Below are 25,237 nucleotides of genomic sequence, written 5' to 3'. Positions count from 1 at the left end.
AACGGGTAAACAAGTTTGTAAAATGGCCTTATATTGATGTTAGGCCTACCATTTGAATGGGGGTAAAGTCATCATAAGTTTCTACCTAGCCATTCTGAGGTCTTCCTAATTTCCTCCCCCAAATGATACATCAAGGTGAAATATTTATGTGTGGCAGAACTTTTACTTTTTACTTTAAATAATTTGCAAGATTTCAAGACTTTTAATTTATTGTGATGTACCACTGGAGTGAGACTATATATAAATATTTATTGCACATACTGTCAATGATAAACAACAACATTGAGATCTGCCCTTTCTCCTTTTTTTCCTGCCCTTTTTTTTCCTCTTTTGGATATTGTGGAAACGTAATAGTGTTACGTAATATGTTATAACTATGCAACAAAGTTATAAATTGTCCCTTAAACCATACATATAGCAGGCACAGTTTGCAAAATACTATTGAATCACATCTGAAAAGACGTTAAAACCTTTTTAGGCTTTCTCAGACATGTTTATAGACATGTTATAGAAACAAGTTTATTACATTTAGGTCTAAGGATGTAAAACTCTACCCCTCTGCAACATTATTTTCTCTCTTTTTCTCTAACTACCTTAATTTGATTTACTCGAGGTTAAAAAACTAACATCAGTGTGTGAGGATGATTGAGAAAATGTTTGTCTTAATGCCTTTGTTGTGTGCGAGTGTGTTTGCTGCAGGTGCATGCATGAGTTTATATTTGCGGTATTGATACATGACTAAGATTATCAAATACAGAGCTCTCTACCTCATCTGTGGACAAAGAATAAAGACATGAAAAACATTCTGATAAAATAATGCCTGATTTTGCTCTGTGCAGGGCGGATAAGTAATTAACATTTCAAAGATACTGACAAAGGAGTAAAGGAGAAGTTTGTTGTATAGTGTGTTTGCTTATTTCAAGACCGTAACACAGTGTGTAAAATTAAAGAAGCTCAAATTATATGCTTGCCACTTACTCGCTTCCTCTTTCTCTATCCTCTAGAGTTATTTTGTAGATGGAGATACTCTATGCTAATTAAAGCCTGTGTAACTAATCTTAAATCTCTGCTTGTTGTTGCAACAGTTTTTATTTACCCTCCCATCATAGCTCTTCAAACATTGCATTTGCAGTGCATGTAGAGCATTCATCGAGCGGTCTGGAAGCCAAAATGGCATACTGTTTGTTGTTCAGTTTGTAAATGAACTCTGTCATCGAGTAGCAACAGTTCCCCCAACAGTTTAACTGTGCAATTTCATAGTCCACAATACACTTGCTGGATTAGCTAATTAGCAGCGTAAAAATAAGACTGCTTTGCTTTTCCGGCATGGTATGATTGGCTTTCATGGACAACCAATTGATATTGTTTGTCTTTTATGTTTGTGTAATAGGTTAATTTCAAAGCACTGTTGCTCACTGTGCATCTTGACAGTGAGGAGGATATGTTAATGATAAGGATAAAAATAACCTTATTAATATCACTTATATTCACAATGCCTAGTATTTGGAGTATGTGAAGGGGAGCAGTAAATTCTTTAAAAAACATTATAGACTTTAACAGCTGAAATAAGCGCTGACTAATAGTGGCCTCACAGCAATATGCGGATACAATTATAGTGGACAAATGTTGACACAACAACTAATAATATATATATTTTTTTAAGTAGCAACTGTTTTTAGGATGTTTAGAGTGGAATGAGCAGAAAATGAAAAAAGAGAAAGTTAGTTTTTGCTTTAATCTAAAGCTGTTACTAAAACAGTGCTGGGGTTCCTCAGATTTTAACACCTTAACAAGTTGGAAACACATTTTAAAACAGTGCAAAATCGTTGGGGAAACGGTGCAGGGAAAACTGGGTCAGCTGCATTGTAGAGTGTCAGTGGATCTTGGATTTGGGGTTTATTGTCATTTTTTGTCTTTTAGGGGAACACACACACACACACACACACACACACACACACACACACACACACACACAGACAGTACTATCACACCATCTTGCAGGTTAATGTCTTTTTTAAAGTTTTTCTGACTTCACTCTCTATCTCTCTCTCTTGCTCTCTCACTTTCTCTCTCTCTCTCTCTCTCTCTCTCTCTCTCTCTCTCTCTCTCTCTCTCACACACACATACACACACACACACACACACACACACATGCGGTGCAGCTATCCTTCTGAGGGCTCTCCATAGACATAATGATTTTTATACTGTATGAACTATATTCTATCCCCTAAGCCTAACCCTCACAAAACACTTTCTGCATTTTTTACATTTTCAAAAAAACACTGTTTAGTATTTTTTTAAGCAATTTGAATTATGGGGACACTAGAAATGTCCTCATTAACCAAATTTATATTATAATACCCTTGTGATTACCAGTATGTAACCTAAAAATAAAAAAGTCCTTTTAAACCACCCAAACTTACACACACACACACACACACACACACTGGTCTGTATCAACATATATTTGAGGTCATCTCATAGACTTCCATTGATTTCATAGCAGGCTAATGATATTTTCTATCCCCTACCCCTAAACCTAACCCTCACAGAAACCTGTGCATATTCGTAGATTTAAAGCTAAACATGATTCGGCTGATTTATGGACCTTTTGTTCTTGAGAGGACCACCTAAAATATCCTCACTATTGGATTTTCAACAAGTTTCACTATGTTAGTGAGAACATTTTCAAAAATGTGGCACTCACAAATATAGTGAAACCTACACACACACACTTTCCCTAAGGTAATGGATTTATTTGGTAAATAATAATAATAATAATAATGCATTTTATTTAATGGCGCCTTTCATAACACCCAAGGTCACCTCACAAGTAATATACAGCTCACTGCATAGGACAATACACACAACAAACAAGCTGCATACAGATAAAATGCATTAAAAAACTCAATATAAAATGTTATAAGAAAGCTTGTATAAAAAGATATGTCTTAAGAGGCGTTTTAAAAGTCAACAAGCAGTCGCTATTGCGAATATCTAGGGGTATAGAATTCCATAGGCGGGGGGCAGCGTAACTAAAGGATCTGGCACCCATGGTAGTTAGTCGAATCCTTGGTAACACAAGAGAAATTGAAGATGAAGATCTGAGAGCACGTGAAGGAGTGTAAACATGGAGAAGTTGTGTAAGGTATTGGGGTGCAAGATTATGAAGTGCCTTATAAGTAAGTAACAGGATCTTGAATTCAACTCTATACTTTACTGGAAGCCAGTGTAATTGCTGAAGAACTGGAGAGATGTGCTCAGTAGAAGGTGTTCTAGATAGAACACGAGCTGCAGAATTCTGAACCAACTGAAGCTTATGTAGCAATTTAGAGGGAACACCTGTGAAAAGAGCATTACAGTAGTCTATACGTGAAGTGACCAGTGCGTGAATAAGAACAGCAGTATTATTATTTGAAAGAAAGGGACGGAGACGGTTAATATTACGCAAGTGGAAGTATGCAATCCGCGTAATATTATTAATTTGAGTTTCAAAAGATAGTGTGCTATCCATGATGACACCCAAACTTTTAACCTGTGAAGAAGGACAGATTGCAGTATTGTCAATGTACAAAGTAAGACAGTTCGATTTAGACAAAATAGATCTAGTGCCAACAAGCAGAGCCTCAGTTTTGTTGCCATTTACCTTCAAGAAGTTAGCTGAAAGCCAATCTTTAATTTCAGCTAAACAGCTGGACAAGAATGGTTGTATAAATGACAGTAAGACAACAACAAAATCCAAACAGGATTATCAAGTAAGGGAGCACTTAAATCTGTTTACAAAACCTATACAGTAAGAGTGTTTTTTCTTCAGTATGCTTGATGTTGATGAGTTTATCACGTGAAATCTGTTTAGATATTTAACAGCTAATCAAATTTAAAGAAACATCTGGCACCATTTAAAACACCTGCTTTTGTACTGACAATATATTGACACATAACGGTTGTCATAAATGATGGTAACAATATTTTCCTACCCTTTTTTATAATTTAATGGGCTCTATTTTGTGGCCCCGCTAAGTGCAATGCAACGGCCATTTCGTGCCATTGCACAATGCAAGTGGGCATTGGTGGGTGTGTTTCCACTATCTGTGGGTGCAGCAGAGATGGGACCAAGTCACACATGTGCAAGTCTCAAGTAAGTCTCAAGTCTTAACCTTCAAGTCTCAAGTAAGTCCCAAGTATTTTTTTCTTGGGCAAGTCAAGTCAAGTCAAGTCACAGGCTATGTCAAGTCAAGCCCAAGTCAAGTCACAGGCTATGTCAAGTCAAGTCCAAGTCAAGTCACCTTATTATTTTAATTTTACCTGCAGAATCTGATCATAATAAAGTGAAAAGACAAGATATAAGTAACTGTCAGTAAATTACAATACTCATGTTCAGTAAAATACATCATGGAATCAAACAAAATTGTAACGTTTGAAATGTTTTACATTTTCAACATTGAGTCCATAAAACAAATAACAGCTTAACATCCAACAGACTCCTCTCTGAACACCTCCCTCTCTCTTTCTAAAACACAGTTATGTACATTAAACTTTGTTACATTTCTCCTCTCTCTCTCTCACACACACACACTCTCTCTCTCGCACACTCTTTCTCACACACACTCTCTCTCTCTCTCACACACACACTCTCTCTCTCCCACACTCCCACACCCACACTCACTCACTCACTCATTCTCGTGCTCACACACACACTCACTCTCGTGCTCTCACACTCCCACACCCACACTCACTCACTCACTCACACAGAGTATATCTATAAGCCTATTTTTGCAATGTCTGTGAGTGGGAAACGTTGAGGTACCAGCGCGCGTGAACGTCATGGCAACGTACAAAACAAAGTACCTCGCGCGGGAAACACTTAACGTAAATGCGCGTAACTAACGTAAATCAAGCAGGCTAGTATGCAGCATAAGCCACAAAGTGTTGGCGAAATAAAAAATTAATGGACAGATTTTTTTTTTTCCAGAAAACTTCTTGCACAAAATAAATTCAAGCACTTTCAAGGACCTGTATCTATGTATGTTTATTTTCAAGAACTTTCCAGGGCCTTGAATTTTATTTTTCAGATTCACAAACTTTCAAGGATTTCAAGGACCCGTGGGAACCCTGCTATTATTACATTAGCTAACTACCAACTAACCAGATAAAATTAACAAATTGACAAGCACTTACTGGGCAGAATGGCTCTTCAAATGGCGCATCTAAATTGGAGGTTGTCGTCTGGCTGTCCGCGATCTTAACGTTGCATGTCTTGAAAAGCGCTGTTCGTCTTTTGCCATCTTGATAATAATTTTTGAAGCCGAAGCGATGACCCTCGGTAACGTTACCCCTCCGGCTGACATGTTGATGTGTTATCTGATCTAAGTGGGCGTGGTGTGGGTAAGGTACGAGAGGGCATGGCTGATGATAGCCTATAGTGTCGTGATCCAGTCATGACAAAACTATTCTCAGCCTGCGCTCCAGCTGGATCAACTTTATTTTTTAAATAATTTATATATTTTATATTCAAACTGAAAACATGATGTGATTAACACTCAAGTCATTCAAGTCTTCGTGTCTCAAGTCAAGTCAAGTCCCGAGTCTTTAACTTCCAAGTCCGAGTCAAGTCTCAAGTATTTTATTTTTTGTCAAGTCAAGTCACAAGTCATAAAAATAGCGACTCGAGTCGACTCGAGTCCAAGTCACCAAGTCACAAGTCGCCATGTCTGGGGTGCAGGTGCAAAAACTTTGGGTCTGTTTTATGTTAATAAAGTGGTGCAAAGCGCAATCTGCTGTTATCCTGAGAAATAGGTAATTGTGATAAGATGTTTCAAAAGCACTTCTGTTTTCAGAGCAAAGTCTAAATTCAGTTCCTATATTTCAAGTTCATGTCTAAACTCTGTTTTAGCTGTTTAATGAAATACAAATGTATGAGTTTAATGTTAAACTTTCCAGAAGCCATAGTTTATTTTTCAATTATTATTAAATTTATGTTTACAAATGTATTTATGATCCATTAGTAGTTTTCTCACTGTTGTCGTAGAGTGATTTTTAAGTCACTGCCAGAATGGCCGGAGGAAGTAGCTGGAGAGGGTAAAATACTTGAGAGGTTGTAATATACAAGGTTTTCAGCACTTTGTTATTTGATAATATTTGTGTTTCTTTTGAAGTGTAATTTGAATTTATAAATTTGTTTGGGTTACCTAAATTTTTCAAAAACAGTTTACAAGGACTTTTTTATGTTACAATCTGTAATGACAAGGGCAGTATGCTATAAATGTGGTTTATGAGGACGTTTCAAGTGTCCCCATAATTCAAATCACTTAAAAACATACTAAGCTATGTTATTTGTAAATGTAATTTTTTTTGGGAGGATTAGGGTTATGAGATATATAGTATAAAAATCATTATGTCTATGGAGAGTCCTTATAAGGATAGCCACACCAGCATGTGTCTGTTTTTTATGTTGTTGTTGCTGTTGTTGTTGTTGTTTAACCACTGGAGTCATATGGATTACTTTTTTGTTGCCTTTATGTGCTTTTTGAACCTTCTGAGTTCTGGACACCATTCACTTGCATTGTGAGGACCTACAGAGCTGAAATATTCTTCTAAAAATCTTATTTTTTTTCTGCAGAAGAAAGAGAGTTAGACACATCTGGGATGACATAAGGGTGAGTAAATGATGACAGAATTTTCATTTATGGGTGAACTATCCCTTTAAGCAGCTGCAATCAGCGCTAATATAGCGCTGCACGTTCAGAATTTAAATTAAGTCACTTTCCGTGCAAACACACCTCCTTTCTATGTAAATTAGGCTCTTTGCCTGGCACAATTAACATTGGCCTATTGAAATTTATTTAATAGTCTGTGTACATTTTCTATCAATTAAATCAGCAGTTATCAGTATCCAGATGTGAAGTGTAGTCAAGTGTACTTTTAAAAAGTTAAATACATGAATTACGTTTCTATAGCACTGTAACGGAGTGATGCAGAGTCCTAGCAGAGCTTCATCCTTTGCTGTATATTGCTAGGAATCTGCCCACAAGATCAGAATTGCATGTACAAACTGCATTCACTAGCGATTTTTTGGCCGCATTTGCGCTGTTGTCTGATCTGCATAATTCCTTTAGTGAATTGGACACTAAACCAATGCAGAAAACACACGCAAATAGCCGCCGCTTTTTCATTTTCAATTAATTGTAAATTAATTCTCCCCAATATATTTTGGTAGAATTGATCAGAACTTACTTGCCAACTTCCAGATGGCAAAAAAGAACTACAGAAATCAAATGTTCAGTCAGTCAGAGGCTGGATCAGGTCAGCATCTGGACTGCTCTTCATCAGTTCAGTCATTTTTAGCCTTGTTTTTCATCTCAACTCATCACAAATCATTGTGTGTATTTTCATATTTGGCCCTGTAATCTTGCATTCTCTATTTTCCTTTTGATGACAAAATCAATGCATAGAAGAAAACAGGAAGAGAAAAGGAAGACTTATTTAAACTGAACAACAAACATTTAGGATGTGTTTGTGTGTGTATATTTGCACTTGTGTGACTGTATGTGTGCAGATCTGCTTTGTGAATGCCCAGGAGAAAATGTTGTTGCTTAGAATTTTCTCTTTCATTGATAATAAATGAGCCAGTTGTTGAATATTCTTTAGTTAGAATATAGAGACAGAATTGGTAAGGGAAAATGTACAGTCAGCCGGTTTTTATCATACAATAAACCCCGACAGGGTGATCAGGACCCCGACACGAAGTGGCTGACTGTACATTATCCTGGTTATTACATGGCTACTAACCAAATAATTAAATACATGGACATAAAAGATGTATTTGTGTTGAAATTATGTAATTTCAGAAGAAAAAAATCGCTGAACAGCTGAAATCAACCTCTGGTTTGTGTTGGAGTTCTGTTGGTTTATTTTTCAAAATGACTGTCTGACTCCTCAATATTCAGCCTTTTACTACTTGCCAAATAAATAAATAAATGGCCATGAAATTATTTTATTAGCTTACTTGTAGAGATAGCACAGTGATCCGAGAAGCAGTAGAGACGGTTCGCAGTACCCGGATGGCAGGTATGAAATGTCTTAACCCCCAGATGTGCGGTTGTTACAGAGCAAAATCTGACCACTGTATGGCACGATTGACCAATCAGAATCGAGTATTCTAGAGAGCCAGAAAAGTCTGAGAAGCAGGATACATAAACTTAAGTCTCCATTTGCTCTCTTATTCCAAAGAACTGCTGTTTAGGTCTATTTTTTCACAGATTTGGCAGTGAGTTTGGCTTCTTCTAAGGCTTAAAAAAATAGTTCACCCCAAAATGAAAATTCTGTCATCTTTTATTTACCCTCATGCTCCAAATCATTGACTTTCTGTCTTCCATGAAACACAAGGAGATGTTTTGTCCATACAATGAAAGTGAATGGTGACTGAGGCTAATATTCTGCCTAACATCTACTTTGGTGTTCCACAGATGAAGAAGAAAATGTATACAGTTTTGGAACAACATAAGGGTGAGGAAACAATGACAGAATTTAAATTTGTGTGTGTGTGTGTGTGTGTGTGTATATATATATATATATATATATATTATCCTTGTTAACAAACGCAATATTTTTTCTCTCCATAAGATGGCAGTGCAGTCACAGAGGAGAAATTGACAAATTCCAGTGATATCATAGAAAAATAGCAAGAACCCAAAGACAGACAAGAACACACTACTGTGTTGTTTGTGTGTGTTTGAAAATCATATAACTGTTAACAGTTAGGCCACACTCTGTGGGACAGCATACAGGAAGCCATTAGGAGTCAATGTAAGTAGACACTGACAATCGACACTAGAGCATCCATCTTGTCTCACCTGGTTTTCTCTGCTGGCTTTCTTTCACACTCTTTGAAGAACATATGAGTTATATGTTATCTCCACCACCTCTCTTTCTACATTTGTTCTTCCTTCAGAGCCTTCCTCTGCAGCAGTTAAATAAAGCAGTGTGTGGGCGCACAGCATTTTAGGCTGTTTGTCATTTGTGTGGAAGTGAAAGAGAGCTCTTGAAGTTGTCAGCATAGTGAGTGCTGTATTTCACTACAAAGTAGAGTGAGAAAAGGAATGCTCTTGTATATCTCTCCTCTCTCTTTCAAACTCTCACCCTCTCATTGCCCTCTTGTTTCTCTCTTTGAACTTCTCCTTTTCTCCTTCCATGCCCTTCATGTGTTTTCAACCAGTTAATTTCACTCTGTTTATCTCTGTCTCATACCTCTGTCTCTGTCTGTCTCAGTTGTGTTTGGCAAACTTTGGCAAAACAAGGGAAAAGTTCTTCCTCAGCAGTGCTCCTTCGATCAACCTTGTACCAGCCTGTACTTTGAAAACACAAATTTGTTTCCAGGCACACTGGTGCACCCTTCAACTCCTGGAAGTTCTGTAGCACCAGCCAATCAGATTGGAATTGGTGATTTCAGCCAACTCTTAAAATGTATATGTGAAAATTCATCACACAGTCAGTGGATGGATTGTGGACAGTCTGTGTGTGTGCTGTTTAAAGAAAGACTAATACAGATCTAGTCATACTTCTGTAATGTTAGTGCTTGTATTCAACACTCATTTACTGAATAATAGCAATGTGCACTGATAGCAAAAAAGTGAAGAAACATAATTTATATTCAAGCTGATGTAGTGTTTTAAATGGTCACTCTAAATTTAGAAGTTTTCTCTATTCTTTTGTCTACTTTATCCTAAAAATGTCCTACTTTTGGATATTATAAGTGATGTTATGCCCTTTTGTTTCTTTTTCAACTTTTGTAAAGGCCATTCAGTGTGTCTATGTGAGGCTGAAACAGTCTTGTCAATTGAAAGATAAATGGAAAATCTTTTTCAGAACAGATTTGTTTTCTATTCGTCTCCTTTTTTTTCTCCTTTGGTAAAGTGGATCTTTTGATACTCTTCACATACAGCAGAGGAGAAAGGACATTTATCCAAGACGCCAATCAGACAAGCCAAAACTTTATGCTTCCTTTCTCTGAAAATAAAAAAAAATCTCTCTCAAACACAAACACACAAGCACACCTACAGTGCACTCACACATTGAAATGGAAATTAATAAAGGCACACAAAGAAGAAAATTATTCAATGGACTTGAAAATAAAAGAAATAGGTGAATAGAAATAAAGATCAAAGTGTGTTGAGATCTATAGCACAATATAGACCAACGTTTTAGTCTGTGTCTTTTTTGAGAATGAACATTTTGTAATCAGTTACTCTCAATTCAGTCCAAATCATGTGACTTTCCTTTTCCATGTAATACTAAAGGAGCTGTTTGTAGACTGCTCAACACTGTTTATTTTCATTGCATTTCAAAAAGTGCAGCGTCAAAATTCTTCAAATTTATCTTCTTGTGCATGGATAAAAGAAATTCATAGAGGTTTGGAATTTTGAGTGAACTAACCCTTTAACAACATGTCCTAACCAGACATGATGCCAGCGTCAAGCAATTTGTCTGTCCACACTGAGCATGAAACTGCTGCATGACACGAGACAGTTATAGCCAATCATAACATATATGATTTTTATTTACAGTTTTCAGGAGTGGGATTTTGGATCAATACAATTTCAATGCGGGCCTGGCTACCGAGCGCAACAGTGCAAAATTAGACACCAAGCGACCATCGAAAAGTTGTGTTGCTTGTAATGTATCTTGGTCGCTGTTAGTTAGGACACAAACTTTAATTTACATAGAATATTTTTTTATTGCGTGGTGACTGGTTTGGACGTGGTTTAACATTCTATTTGAATTTTCAATTGAAATTCTATTATACTGGAATCTGTGAATATAACATTGCCTTTTAGACTGTTGTGCTCTAATTTGTATGTGTGGCATTCCAACTGTGGTATCTGGAAGGACAAGATTGAGCATGCAAGAGATATGATACTCTGAAAAGTTCTCGCGTGTCCATCACTTTGTTCTCACTCTCATGCACACTATGTTAATCTGTGGTAAACTCCGTCTCAAGTGTCCCAAGTGTATAAGTCTAGTAAAATAATGAGAACAGGAAATTACCTCATTTCAGAGTTTGCACCCAAATGTGAACCCAAGCAAACATTGTTTTCACTGTTTAAGCAAAGTGGAACTAAATGTGGTGGTGGTGGTTAAATGTGGTGGTGTGTGTGTGGATTTTGATTTTAGTAGCTCTACAGGGACACAAGGGGGAATATCCGGCAGTAATCCTGATACACAGTCTTCACACATGCAAACAAGAGGTGTATAGGCGTATTTTAGGATAACTTACGGTTTGACTGGTTTATGGCACAGGGGTTGTTGTCAACTGGGGAGTTACAGCAGTCAGACAGACAGGGGATCGGCAGGGACTGATTTGAAAGCAAGAGGGTTGAAATGGGAACAATAGGAAAATTGTCTATGTATCCAGCTTCCTTGAAAGAGGGTTGACATACCAAGTTCAATACATACATGTGTAGTCTTGTTTATCTGAAATAGTTGATGCCAGTGTCAGTATCAACTCTAACTTAGCAAAATTAACTTTCATTTGAATTTTCCCCCTAGATTAGATTTTCAGGGGCATTTCTGACATTTATGAAGGCATATTGTTTCTATGATGATTTATTACCTCTAACAATTAAAACAAAACCCCTAACTATTGAATAAATATGAATAACTATATCAGATGTTGCAAAAAAAATTAATAAAAGAAGAAGAATTCATTGCGTGGATATTTGTGTGTCCCCATATATTACATTTCATAAGCATTTTTGTCATTTCTGGAGGCATTTTTGCTCCAAGCCCTCCTTAATATCTGATCCTGGTTGATAGCTAAATAATAGATAGAAAAAAAAAAATAAAAAAATTCACAGAAGTATCTGTCTACAACCCACTGTGATAAAAACATAAATTAAAATCAGTATAAGTTTTGTGCTGAGTTTGTTGGATGTAGCATGAGAGCTCTAGGAGTAGTTAATGTTTGAAAAATAGGGATTCTGGAAAAAACCCTAAACAAAGTTTGTATAGTAATAGTAGACTTGTTTAGACAACATAATAAGCACTTAAGCTAAAATCTGAATATCAATGATTTTATTCCACTACCCTGGGTTGCATTCCCCATATAACAACGTAACTCAGTTCTTAAAGGAATAGGAAAAACAATTAAAATCCTCCCATTATTTACTCACCCTCATGATATTCTAGGTGTGTATCTCTTTCTTTCTTCAGCAGAACACATTTGAAGAAAAATAGAAAAATATGTTATCTCAGTAGGTCCTTAAAATCCAGATGGATGGTGATCAGACTTTTGAAGCTCCAAAAATCACAAACAGTCAGCATAAACATCATCGAGATGACTCCAGCAGTTAAATTAATGTCTTCTATAGTGATACAATCAGTTTTGGTGCGATAATAGATCAAAATATAAGTATTTTTTACCAATAATCCAATGCTTCCGAGAGGGTAGAGATCACATGGTCTCTCATGGGGGGTGTTGTTCGTTGTCCTATTCTGCATATCGCAGCGCCATTTTGTAGTCCGTTCTGCATAATGCACCAGCTCATTTTAGTTTATTGCGGCCCATTCAACCAGTTTCGCGGCTGACTTACCGGCCTGCTCGGTTCTCCCGATGGCCAGTCCACCCCAAAATGCGTCGGCCACTAGGAAAATTCTTTATATGCCAGATTGCCAGTCCAGCCCTGCATGTGACGTAGTTGTGTTGCCATGTTGGATTTACGTTCAATCTTACGCTCTCCTCTCGGTTGAGACCTTCATGATAAGCACACAACCACAACATTGTGAGTAAAGAAACAGATAAATACAGATCTAAACCAAACCCAACAAAGCTTCTATACAACATTCCTACTACTCTCTTGTAAACAGTGCTGCTCTTCCATGTGTGTGTTGCATGATTTAGAGTTTAAAAAGTACTGCAGTATTTATCTTTTTCATTTCAAAAGTGCAAAAATGTTGTCACTTTAGAACACATTAATTTAACAGCTGGACATGTATGGAAGACGTTTATGCTGACTGTCTGGTCACCATCCACTTAGGACCTACTGAGCTAAGATATTTTTTTATTTTTCTTCAAATGTATTTTGCTGAAGAAAGAAAGTCATTCACACCTGGTATAGCATGAGGGTGATTTTCATTTTTGGGTGAATTATCTCTTTAACCACCATAGTACGATGCATCATTGGAGAAATTAACTTGCTAGTCACGACTGTTTCCCTAAACCATAGTGTCTATGTCACACTTCAATCGTTTAAACCACATTGGCTCAACAACATGGAGCCATTGTTAATGACGTCACGCAGGGGATGGAGTAATAACTTTTGTAAAGATTAAATTATAATATTTCATTTAGATGTACACAGGAAAGCCGTTTAATGCGAGAAAGCTACTGAAGACAGGTAAACTGTGTGCACAGTGTAATGCAACCGATACATACACTCCAATAGGTAGGTTTCCTTCTACATCAGACTTCGGTGTTCCCCTGACGCACTTGAACACATATGCACAGGTGCACTCTTCAAAAACATATTAACGTCACTTATGTGTTAACATAAATACATAAAAGCAATGTTCTCTGATAGAAACTATGTGATAAAGCTCTTTCTCTTAACAGCCTTTAATCCCTTCAATGGCTGCGCTTCAGAATGGCGCTTTTAGCAAAACCCCGAAATAATTTTTTTATTTTACGTAAATGCATGTAAACGTGGTCCAAATCAGAATGAAATATACAGTGTATATATATATATATATATATATATATATATGGAATAAAATATTCCTCAGTGATGTCAAATGATGTCCACACTGCAAACCAACAAGGAACAATGCCTCAAATCACAGGTAAAGAGCTGTAGTTCCAGCCAGACAACTTTGCAATGCTGTTTGCTAATGTTCATTGGAACTACTCTTTCGGGCAACACCAAATCATTGAACTATATTGGTAACGATGGAACTTGCAACCATAGCAGACTAATGATGGTTTTGGGAAACGCACCCTAGGACAACTTTTGGCAAAACCATTTATTCTGAAATAGTTGACACCACAGTAATGGCAAAAACAGCTAAATAAATAAAATAAAAATAATTCAATCCCCAACGGACTGTATAGAAAAAACTAAAGAAATCAGCTGAATTGTGTGTAGACTTTGTAATCAAACTTTTACTCACACAGACACATCAACAGGTGTTTTGGCTTGTGTTGCATTCTGATATTTAGACCCTAATATTACCTCTGCCCAGAGATTTTAAGTATGCCCTTATGTGATGACTCTGTCACACCCTCTTTTTGCCACTCTGTAGGTATCCCTATCAAGCAAATGTGTTTTCTCACATGTATGCATTGTTCATCCCCAAGAGTTGGGTTATGTTTGAAATCATTTGTAAATTAATATGCATGTTTTTGTTTTGTTATTTTGCCATCTGTTCTGCTGTATTCCAGCTGCTTGACCCACACTCTCAGCTCTGTCTCCTGATTGGCTGATGAGAGCCATGTCTGGAGGAGCTGGTCTGGGCCCCTTATAGGTTGCACTCCTAAAGCCTGGACTAGACTTTATGTAAGCCTGGAGTGGGGACTTGATTAAGACTGCAGGGTTTTGATTTGTGTCTGTCTTCAGTAATTATCTTTCAAACAAACTATATAAAAAAATTACAGAATCAATTCAGTCCAATGGAAGAGGCATGCCAATTAGAGTAGGACTGGCTGACGGTATTTGTCAGAAGACAAAACAAAGTTATTGGCACAATTCGGAAATATCATCTGGACAGTTTTTAGACCTCCAGCCTCTGGCCAAACCTTTTATCTTACAGACAATTTGGTTTTGCTTTGACCTGGTCTGATTTTTAAAAATACCTCTGTTGTGGCATTGAAGTGGATGGTTCACTGTAGAGTGTGGATATAACCATGATTTATGAATCAGCTATGTGTCAAGAAAATTCAAATTGTGTAACCAACATATGTTCTCCATATGTTGTAGGGTGGCCTAAAATGCAGGCTCCATTATGTGTTTGGGTTGTTGAAAAGGTGAGCTTGTTTAATTCACCATAATTCAATTTGGTTCAAATTGCAACCTCTGTAATCTATGTAATGGATTTAAAGGTGAATATAGTAATTCGATTTTACCTAATCTAATTTTGTTATACATTTTAATTTTAGGGAAATACGATCATATTAAATTATTAGTATAACGCACCTACGTATGTATATGGGTAAATCTCACAAAGCCTGTCAAGAACATGTCCAGGTTATATTATACCCTAAAATTATAGAAAAGACAAAAATTATATTTCATATATTTTGCAGAAAATGAAGCCTTTTAAAGATTAAAAAAAAATTTATTGCATTATAACCTGACATTTAATTGTGCTTTGTTTTCATGACAATTAAGCATATTTTCTCCCAAAATATGTTTAATTAAATTCTCAACATTATCTTATAATGTATAAATAAATGTACTATGAATCATAGTAGCACTACCTGTAATGTATTATTTAAATAAAAAATTATTGTATTACAGTATAAAAATTTTAAACCAAATACTCTATTGTATAACAGTAATGAGGATCTAATGAGAATAAGCATTAAGAATAATAAGACAAAAACAGCTCCTTGAGGTAAAACTATTTGCTCGTTACCACTTTTTACATTGTAACTCAAAATAACTTTGTGGGGGAAATGTGTTGAAAATGTCAAAATAATAATACAAATAAAAATCTTAATGGTAGTAAAAAAGGCTTCATTGTCTTTTTTTGCTTGTTTCTTTTAATATCATTTTTGATCCTTTGATTTTGGGGTGAAATATGGCATGGACATATTCTTGACAGGTTTTCTTAATTTCCACAAGCACGTTTCACTTTCCATTGATCCAGTCTTGGTTTTTACGCAAACTATACAACTGTCTTCTGTCTCTCTCTCTCTCTCTCTCTCTCTCTCTCTCTATGTTCAGTGGCATACCTCTCTGCCTTCCCACTACTTATATACAGTTTGTAGTGTGTGTGTGTGTGTGTGTGTGTGTGTGTGTGTGTGTGTGTGTGTGTGTGTGTGTGTGTGTGTGTGTAGAGAAAGACACCATGTGGCATTGGAGAGCCTTTGAGTGTGCATTTTCTCTCCTCAGTGAGAAATCAAGCAACAGAGGGAGAGAGAGAGAGAGAGAGAAAGTAAACTTTCCCTGTTGCAGTTGGACTTTCCCAGCTCAACTGGACTTGAGTTCTGGAATGGATTTACTTTGATACTTTGGATGCCACTGCACAACATTGGATTTGCACACAGACAGGATATTTAGGGAAGTTTTGGTGCCAGTGAGATAATCACACAGGACTGCTTGTCTGTGTGTGTGTGTGTGTGTGTGTGTGTGTGTGTGTGTGTGTACTCTGGGTTAAGTGGAGCTGTGGTTTGAGGCGTATGTATTTGTGTGATAGGAGCGTGCTCGGAGCTATGTCAGGTGTTACACGGAAAGGTTCTGGGAGACCAGGATATTACTACAGACTACTGGGTCGAACGAGGCTACAGAGACAACGCAGTCGTTCTCGGAGTAGAAGCAGAACCACAAACAATAGGGGTAAACATCATGTTTTACATTATTCCTGAAATATTCCTTCTTGCCCTACCCTCAATAGAGTTTCCGTGTTGTTAAGTTAATAAATGCTGCAATACATTTTGGTAACAGTGTAGTAACTATAATATTTGTCACGCTAAGGTGCAGTATGTTGCGTTGGTGTGAGATTATGTTGTGCTACCAGAGTAGTAAAACATCTTAACAGCCCTCCTATCAGTGTGCAACTGCCTTCAGTTGCCATAAACACAGTTATTAATGCTTAAAGTACTTTCATTGTCTAAAAAGTAGTTTGTTTGTTTTTTGCTTGGAAAAGTGTTAAATAAAATTTGACAAGCAAATGTAACTCACTTTAATGATCCAGAAAACTGGATGCAAACATTTCCTCTTTAACTGTGAACTCAATTTAGAGTTGCTGTTAATGTGTTTCTCTTGGAACAGTGTCTGGTGGTGAGTGTATATATTTTACCGTTACCCAAAAAGTATTTGGATACTTTAGCCACATTAAAAATATTATGAATTTCCTTGCATTAAATAACAAAATATCAAACCAAATGGCATTTGCTTTAAATAAATATCACAAAAATACACTTGTCAACAAAGAATTTCACACACACAAAAAAAAATGGTTTCAAATAATAAAGCAAGATATAATGTATATTGGTGAAAATTAAGTGATAAAAGTATTTGGACACATTCTGGTTGTCAGACTTGTGAAACATGACTACAGTTCATGTGATGATCTGTAAAAAAGATAAATACAAACTTGAAAACCTGCAGTTGTAACCTTAAGGATTTAATTCTGACTAATCTAACCCTTAAAAATTATTTTGTTGGTTAATCCTAATGTACTGAGGTTGACTCAGAGATATTAAATATTATTTTTGATTTCAATAAAATCGGCTAATTTAGATGTTACCACACATGGGCCAAATTTTACGTTAACATTATTTTTATTATACACATATGGTTACTATGCTAAGGAGACCTGAGGGGAACTGATTTGATACATACTTCAAAAGATCTACCATTATTTGTTTGCAGATGCCACTTCCTTAAAATGAATAGTTCACCCAAAAATGATAATTCTATCATAATTTACTCCCCCTTAGGAGGTCTCAAACCTCATATGACTTTCTTCCTTCCGCAAAACACAATCAAGACATTTTAATGAAGATATGATGTCTGTTTGCCCATGCAATACAAGTGAAACGTGACCCTAGGCGAGACCCTCCAGCCCACCCATCAATACAAATTATTAGAGAGAGTTATGTATTCATTTTGACACAAATTAGTACAAATTAGTATATAATTAAAATTCATCCCAATTTTTTTTGTGGTGGAGCATCATTTGTACATTTTCTTTAGTAGTTTATAGCCTATATATTGTATTGTGTAGCATTAATGAAACTATGGACTAAAAACATATTGACACCTTTTCACATTACACAGCACAACATGAAGTTTATCAGAGTGACTTTTCTCAAAAGCCTGCTGTGGCAGTATCATGCTACATTGATGGTACAATATGAAAAACCTTGTTATTTTTTATAATATATCATGGTATTTATATGGTAGGCTACACCAAGGAACATGTCCAATAAACTTGGCATTGGCTTGGCACTTGATGTTTGGTACTTTTAAGCACTTTCATTTAATGTTAGTATTTTGCTACACTTTACTTTGATTGTCTTTACCTGTAGTAGACAATCATTCACACTGCACTCACACTCACACATGACCTTCTTTATCACTGGCAAACGACTGAATGCAGCTGCAGGTTTTGTTTTAATGAATTGTAAGTAAATATCCACTTAATTTAGCATTGTTTTTGTTCTCTTTCTTCTAAAGCATCCCGTTACTGTTCTACTGCATGATAAAGAGCTTGAAACGATTCAGCCTGCACGTTAGACAAATTAATTGAGAAGAACCCACTCAAAAGAGTGATTATTTCACGCATCGCTCTGATTCAAAAGCCCTGTGACCTTTGGCCATGTTCACAATTTCATACTTTGCGTTCTTGTCTCACTGTTTTTGCCAAAATCAGATATGACAGAAACAGTAAGAGTAGTACAGTAGTAAGTCATTTAATACACAGTCTATGTTCCATGGGGGGGCACCACAACAACTTATTGGAATGCTCAAGCTGCATTTTGTTCAACACAGATTATGTTAAACGTGCAAAAACTGGCTCAGTAGGTCGGCACCACCATAGCGATGCCTATGTGGCCTAATGGGTTGACTGGCCCTGAGCATAAAGGTGTTTTAATTCATGTCTTTTTAAGCAGTTCAATCAGTTTGGGGTGAGAACAGACCAAAATATAACTTCTTTTTCACTCTACATCTTGGCAATGCAGTCTCTAGTAGGCACATTAATGACTTCAAACTCAATAACGCTTCCAAGTGTTTGATGCATGCGCAGAGCGATAGTAAGTGTAATGGAACTTGAAAAAATAATCACCAAGGAGACTGCTGATGTCATGATTAATAGTGAAAAGGGAGTTACATTTTGGTCTATTCTCACCCAAATCAAATTGGATCATTTAATAAGACATGAATTAAAACACCTTTATGCTTCCTTTATGTCATTTTTGGAGCTTGAAAGTTTGGTCTCAATTTACTTGTCATCATACAGACATCATATCTCCATTAAAATATCTTTGTGTTCTACAGAGAGAAGAAAGTCGTATGAGTTTAAGATGACATAACGTTGAGTCAATGATGAGAGAAGTATCATTTTTGGGTGGATAGTTACTTAAATATTTATTTTTCTCATCTAAAGCAATTAAATTGATACATTTTAAATATGATTTTAGTGTCCAAAATGTCACAAAAAACTTTTTTGGGGCCACTGTATATTAAAAAGAGAGAATATTTCCCATATTCGAAATAGTGGTTGTTTAATAATAATCAATATTATTATAATAAAATAATAATCCAATCTTCAAATATTTAATGCCAAAGATTCAGAGCCTTGGTTATGCTCTTGTATCTACAAAAAGCTTAGTCACTCGGTCAAAAATCTTCTGTTGTGTCACTCCAAATACTTAAGTACCATAAGCACAAAACTGCATGAGCCGTAAATCCGAGTTAACAAGCCCTCACTATAGTAGGCGCAGTGAGCATATGTGTGAGTGGATTATTATCAGTTATAACTTTACAGTCAAACAATAAGACAGGTGACCAGGCGCAAGTATTAAAGCCGGTACAGCAAGCACGTTCTTCCTCACTCAATTTTCCAAACCAGTCAAGCAGGATCATCCAAAATAACTGAAGGCAGTACCACATTCCCATTCTCTCTCTCTCTCTCTCACACACACACACACACACACACACACACACACACACACACACACACACACACACACACACACACACACACACACACACACACACACACACACACACACAGAGTAATTTCAGATGTGATGTCTGTGAATGACTCTTAAACTCTCATCTAGGTTATGCTATCTGGGCTTATTCAAACTCAATTCAATCAGTCAGAGAATCGATTTGTGTAGAAGATAAGGTGGTTTGCAATAGGGCTTTGTAATGGCACAGCTGTTTTGGGAGGCTTTGTGGCTTCAAGGTGACACCGCTGTGGTAGACTTTGAAGTAAGAGGTTTGAGCAAACAGAAGCAGTGATTCCAGGCTGCTCTGGCAAAGTAAGCATCACTATGGAAATCTTAAACTCAGAGTGTTTGTTCTGAATATTGAGAGACAGTTTTAGCTTGGTTAATAATGTGATAAATGCTCAGTGAAACAGTGGGGTACAAACAATACCTGCTAATGACTAACTGTGTCTGTGTGTGTATATTTGCTATAGATTGTCTGTGCAATTATGAGTGGGTTTCACTTAGAACAAGATTTTTGTTTGACAGAGAGAGAGAGAGAAAGAATCAGGAAGTTTTCCAGTGGAATGATTGTTATTGAAGATTTCACATGTTTTTGTGGGTGTCTCTACCCAACTATAAACCTGTTTGTTACAAGTTGATTATACTTTTATTTTTTGCATATACTAAAAAATATACATTAATATTAGTATATGCAAAAATTAACATGAACAAAGAATAGTTTTTAATAAATTAACATTAAACAAGTTCAATAAATGCTGTGCAATATCATTGTTCAATGTAAGTTCATGATACCTAATGTATTCTCTAAGGATTTAATTAATGGATAGATCCTTATTGTGAAGTGTTACGCAATAAATCTGCAAATTATTCATGTTTAGAGTCTCATGATGTGAGAATGTGAGATGTCACTGGTTGGATCATGCAAACTGAGTGGAAATGGAGCACAATTATGATCTTTGTTATCTTGGTTCTTGTCGGGTTTTCTGGCTGATAGCTTATCGGCTCATACATGACAGAAGTTGGCAGCCCTTTGGATCTGAATATTCAAATACGGCAGGAGTAGGCTTACTCAGTGAGGTAATGCTGCTTCCATGAGCTCACCTGAGCTCAACCCTGTTACACAACTGACACATGTATACCTTATTCGCAACCTGGGTTGGGAGGGTTACTTTTGAAATGTATTCCACAACAGATTACCGAATACATGGTGTAAAATGTCATTTGTAATATATTCCGTTAGATTACTCAAGGTCAGTAACATACTCTAAATACTTTGGATCACTTCTTCAGCACTGGTAGATTCATTTACTTGTTTTGACTATAAAAATTCTGCCAGTACAGTAAGACAAAATACACATGTTAAAAATACATTCTCTGAAAAACATCATTATCTTATGCAGTCTTGCATAAATAATAAATCTAATTGATCTTGTTTTAAGGATTTCTAGATATTTTTACAAGAAAACAGTACAAAAATGATTATCAAGAATATGATTTTTGCCCTAATATCAAAGGTCTTACTAGAAAAAATGAAATTATGATCCAACGTGAATTTTCTTGATTAAAAATTATGATCGTGCCTGGTAACATGTGCATGTAAAATGGCTAGAAATAGCATTTAGCTTAGCGTAAAGCTGACAATTTATACAACGTTCATTTCTATTTCTTCTGCTCCAAACGTATTTCTCTGTCTACTCGTATGAATGTTAAACATCATAAGAAAGTGTTTCACAGCTGTTCAAATAGCACTTTGGATTGCATCATGTGTATGTATAAATGTTTTCCATCTGAAAGGACTAAATATTAAATTAAACAAATGACAATAAAATGCAAAGTAATCTTTTCGGTAATCAATATTCTTTTTGATTATAACTGTATTCTAATTACCAATAATATAAATTGTAACTGTAGTGGAATACAGTTACTTATATTTTGTATTTTAAATATGTAAATAGGTAGAAGTTGTGGCTTTAAATGTATCTCCTTTGAAGCACCTCTGATACAGCCATACACAGTCATATGGACATCTTTGACCATTTTGTTACGTTTCATGCCATTTTATAGTGTCGCACTATAAGCTTAGAGCTTTTAAAAAAGCAGTTCCAGCATTCTGTTCTATTCTGAATTGTTTTTATTATTTATTTATTTATTTTTATGAAAAAATGTCCAATGTGAACATCCTCTAAAAAAAACTTCAGATCAGGCTCAGGTGAACCCAAAACCAGCCTTATTGTGAGGGGCTTCCTTAAGACCAATTAGTCCATGAAACATTTATGCAACCCACCAACTAGTCAATTTTGAAAATATGTAGTTTTGCACATCCCTAGTATGACCACATATGAGAACAGGAAATGGTGAGTCGTTTGTTCATAGAGTCTAATGTCAACCACAGCTGCATGTGAAAGTTTGTGGAGTGTTTTCTCTTTCCTGCTGTTTCTAGCTTTCCTTTCCTTCCTTTGTCCCTCCCCTTCGCTGTTCATTTCTGATAATATGGCATTACATCACCATAGTACCAGCTGCTAAATGGTGTAAGGAGTACACTTTTCTGAGAACAGAACAATAACAGCTCTTCCCACTGTTCATGCATTTTGCTATGCTATGCTTTTTAATGTCTCTGATTGGGCAACTCATGGGATCATGATTAGTGAGCTTAGCTGTGACTCAGTTACTGGCAGCTGTGTGTTTCTCATGTTTACTCTGCATTATCTCATAGTAATGCTATGTCAGAAGATCATGGTGGAGGTTGTTTCTGATGTGAGACCAGGTTTGATCTAGAATACTGCAGGAGCTTCCATAAAATGTCATATTTCATCTGTTTATACAGGAAACTGATGTACATATCAAAGTAAAATTGTTGCCAAGTTTGTCAAAGGATGATCTTATCAAATTGTCTGTGCTTATCATAGGATGTGTAAATGGAGTGTGCATATGCGTGTGTATCTGTGTTTTTGTTGTTGTTTTTTTTTTTTGTTTTTTTGTATAAGCTATAGTGCAAAACAAAATGTTAACAACAACAGATCTGGTCAGCCAGGAAAGTCAAAAGAAAAAGAGAGAGTAAGAAAGACATGAAAGACAGGAAATGATGAGAAAAAGAGAGGTGAAAGGACAGCTGAGATAACACTGATTCAACAGGCATGGGAATACAGAAGTTTGTAGACCTAGAGAAGGGACAGAAAATAACCATAGTCAGAATTGTTTGATATCTCATGATATTCATGATATAAAATCTCATGAAATTAAAATGGGAGTTTTCAGGCTTTTAGTCCATGTCTGTGTGTTTTAAGGCCATCTAGATGCCAGTATACTCCTAAAAGTTGGCAACATTAACTTTTATCCGATATGCAAATATAACATTTACAGTCTTTCTCAAAGGAAAATAGACTGAAGTAATGATGATTCATGATGCACTACACAGACTTTTGTCCAATCAAATGCTCTCTAGAAAGAGAACCTCCAATCTACCCCTAGTAATACCTGTTGAAATAGGAAATATATTAACAGAAGAGCGAAAACTCATCAAGCTCATCAGGTGATTTCATCGGGTATTTAAAGCTATATTAGTTTAGTTAGGTTTTTCTGACTAATATTTAGTTTTGTTATTGATTCACAATGAGATCATTATTTTTTGTGTGGAATTGGAGTGTGTGTGCGTGCATGTTTGTGTGTGGGTCAATAGGTGTATTCTATGTCCTGGAATGTGAGTTATCTACAACACCATGTGCAAAAACACACACACACCAACACTCGCTCACTCACTCTCTCTGTTACACACACTTTCATTCTCACAGATGTGATCTTACAGATCTGACCTAATTATGTACATATCGTCACCTTCCTAAAATAATTGCCTAAGTCATTTTTTGACAAAAATGATTTTTTTGCATAAGTCATCTCCTCATGATGCTGGCCACCTTTGGTAAAATCGCCCACATCCTCAGTTGAACAGATCATGCAATTCTACCCCTATAGTATAATGGCCTATGTCAAGTGTGTGACTTAGGCCGTTTTATTTTGCCTAAGTCAAAAGGCAATGAGACAATTTTACAAGTTTTTTAAGATGGCAGGTGCATCAAGAAGATGGAAAAGCTACTCATGCCTCCTCAGAATGATGTTTAGTTTGTTTGTTAGTGTTTTATTGTTGACAGAGTTGTCAATTTAAAATTGCCTAAGTAACAAAGGCATGTTCAAAAATCTGCCTAAGTCATTTATTCCCGTTACGTTACATAATTGACATGCATTGTTATTAGTATGTCAATAGTCATCTTATGCCATAACCTTTTTGAGTGACATTATCAATAAATATCATATATTGAATTATTGGTTCAGTGTTTTGTGTTTTCTGAGAAAAGTGAAAAAATGACTTTAGGAAGCAGCAATTATTTTAGGAAGGTGACGATATATAAAAATAGCAGATTATGACAGACAAGACCTAATACTTCATCCTGCAATGTCTCTCCAGACCACTAGTGTCCTGAGTCCCCTTGGTTCCCACACTTGTTATGTTGATTGTTCACACCTGTGTGTTTCCCTGTTTAAGTTCACCTGTTTTATCTTTCTGTGTTCAGTCTTGAGCCAACCTGCCTAGATCATCTGAGTTTTAGCCAGATTAAGTCTCTGTTTTTGAACATTTTGGCTGTTTGTTTATTTTTACCTGTGAAGGACGGCTTCATGTTTTTGTTGTACTTTTTGAGATATAACTCCAGTAAAAGATCCCTTTGTTCTCTGAGCTAGAGAACAGTGTATGTCACACCAGAGACCCAGGTTCAATCCACATTGCGGGTGACACATCACACAAGAACCATGTTACTTCTGTAAAGTAGATGTTGATCTTTCCAAAAATTACAGAGTTTCATCAGTGAAGCAACAAATGTGGTCTTGAATACTGCCTTCATAAAGATCTTTTCCAGCAGCATTTGATGTTCTGAATTATATAAAAGAGAGGCATTGTAGAGCCAGTTATTTTGCATTAGTTGTGTCCACCTTCTCTTTTTGAGAACATAAATGTCCTTCAGGAACAAAGGGGGTGAAAGAGTTTTAGCTGCAGCTTTCACCCACTTTACCAAAGTTGAGGTGGTGTAGAGCGCACCAGTTTATTGCAAGAAAGTGGGTTCCCTTTTTCCATGAACTGTATAAGTGGCATACTCTTTATGGTGGCCCGATCAGTAAGTAGCTGATCCACAGCAATGTAATTTGCCTGGGATGCTTGTGTAAATAACAAACATGAGATCCGAGGAAGACTTCACTATTTTATTCTCGGTTGCTTCACTTTATTTCAGGTATTGTTGTTGTAGTCTTTAAGTCCTTAAATTTCCTTTCACAACATGCAACGAAATTGCACTG

General features: G+C 36.2%; 1 protein-coding gene across 4 annotated transcripts in view; it reads left to right on the top strand.

Moving 5' to 3' along the window:
* The window catches only part of LOC127637954 (disabled homolog 2-interacting protein-like), a 148,155-nt gene that overhangs the window by 13,874 nt on the left and 109,044 nt on the right, over nt 1-25,237 (top strand). The window contains exons 2-3 of one of the 4 annotated variants that reach the window (XM_052119257.1): nt 8,466-8,505; nt 8,623-8,805. The exons of 1 other annotated variant lie outside the window; for it this stretch is intronic. Coding sequence is in view for 2 of the 3 variants with exons in the window: in XM_052119231.1 (XP_051975191.1) it covers nt 16,391-16,547 (157 nt within the window). In the remaining variant the exon portion in view is untranslated. Of the gene's footprint in view, nt 1-8,465; nt 8,506-8,622; nt 8,806-16,051; nt 16,548-25,237 lie in introns of those variants that run through there. 2 more of the 4 variants (XM_052119238.1, XM_052119231.1) reach the window with 2 other exon arrangements.

Source organism: Xyrauchen texanus, chromosome 4, assembly GCF_025860055.1.
Source record: "Xyrauchen texanus isolate HMW12.3.18 chromosome 4, RBS_HiC_50CHRs, whole genome shotgun sequence".
In the NCBI taxonomy this organism is placed as follows: Eukaryota; Metazoa; Chordata; class Actinopteri; order Cypriniformes; family Catostomidae; genus Xyrauchen; species Xyrauchen texanus.
Note: the sequence above shows the minus strand (reverse complement) of the source record. Positions and strands in the feature narration are given on the sequence as shown.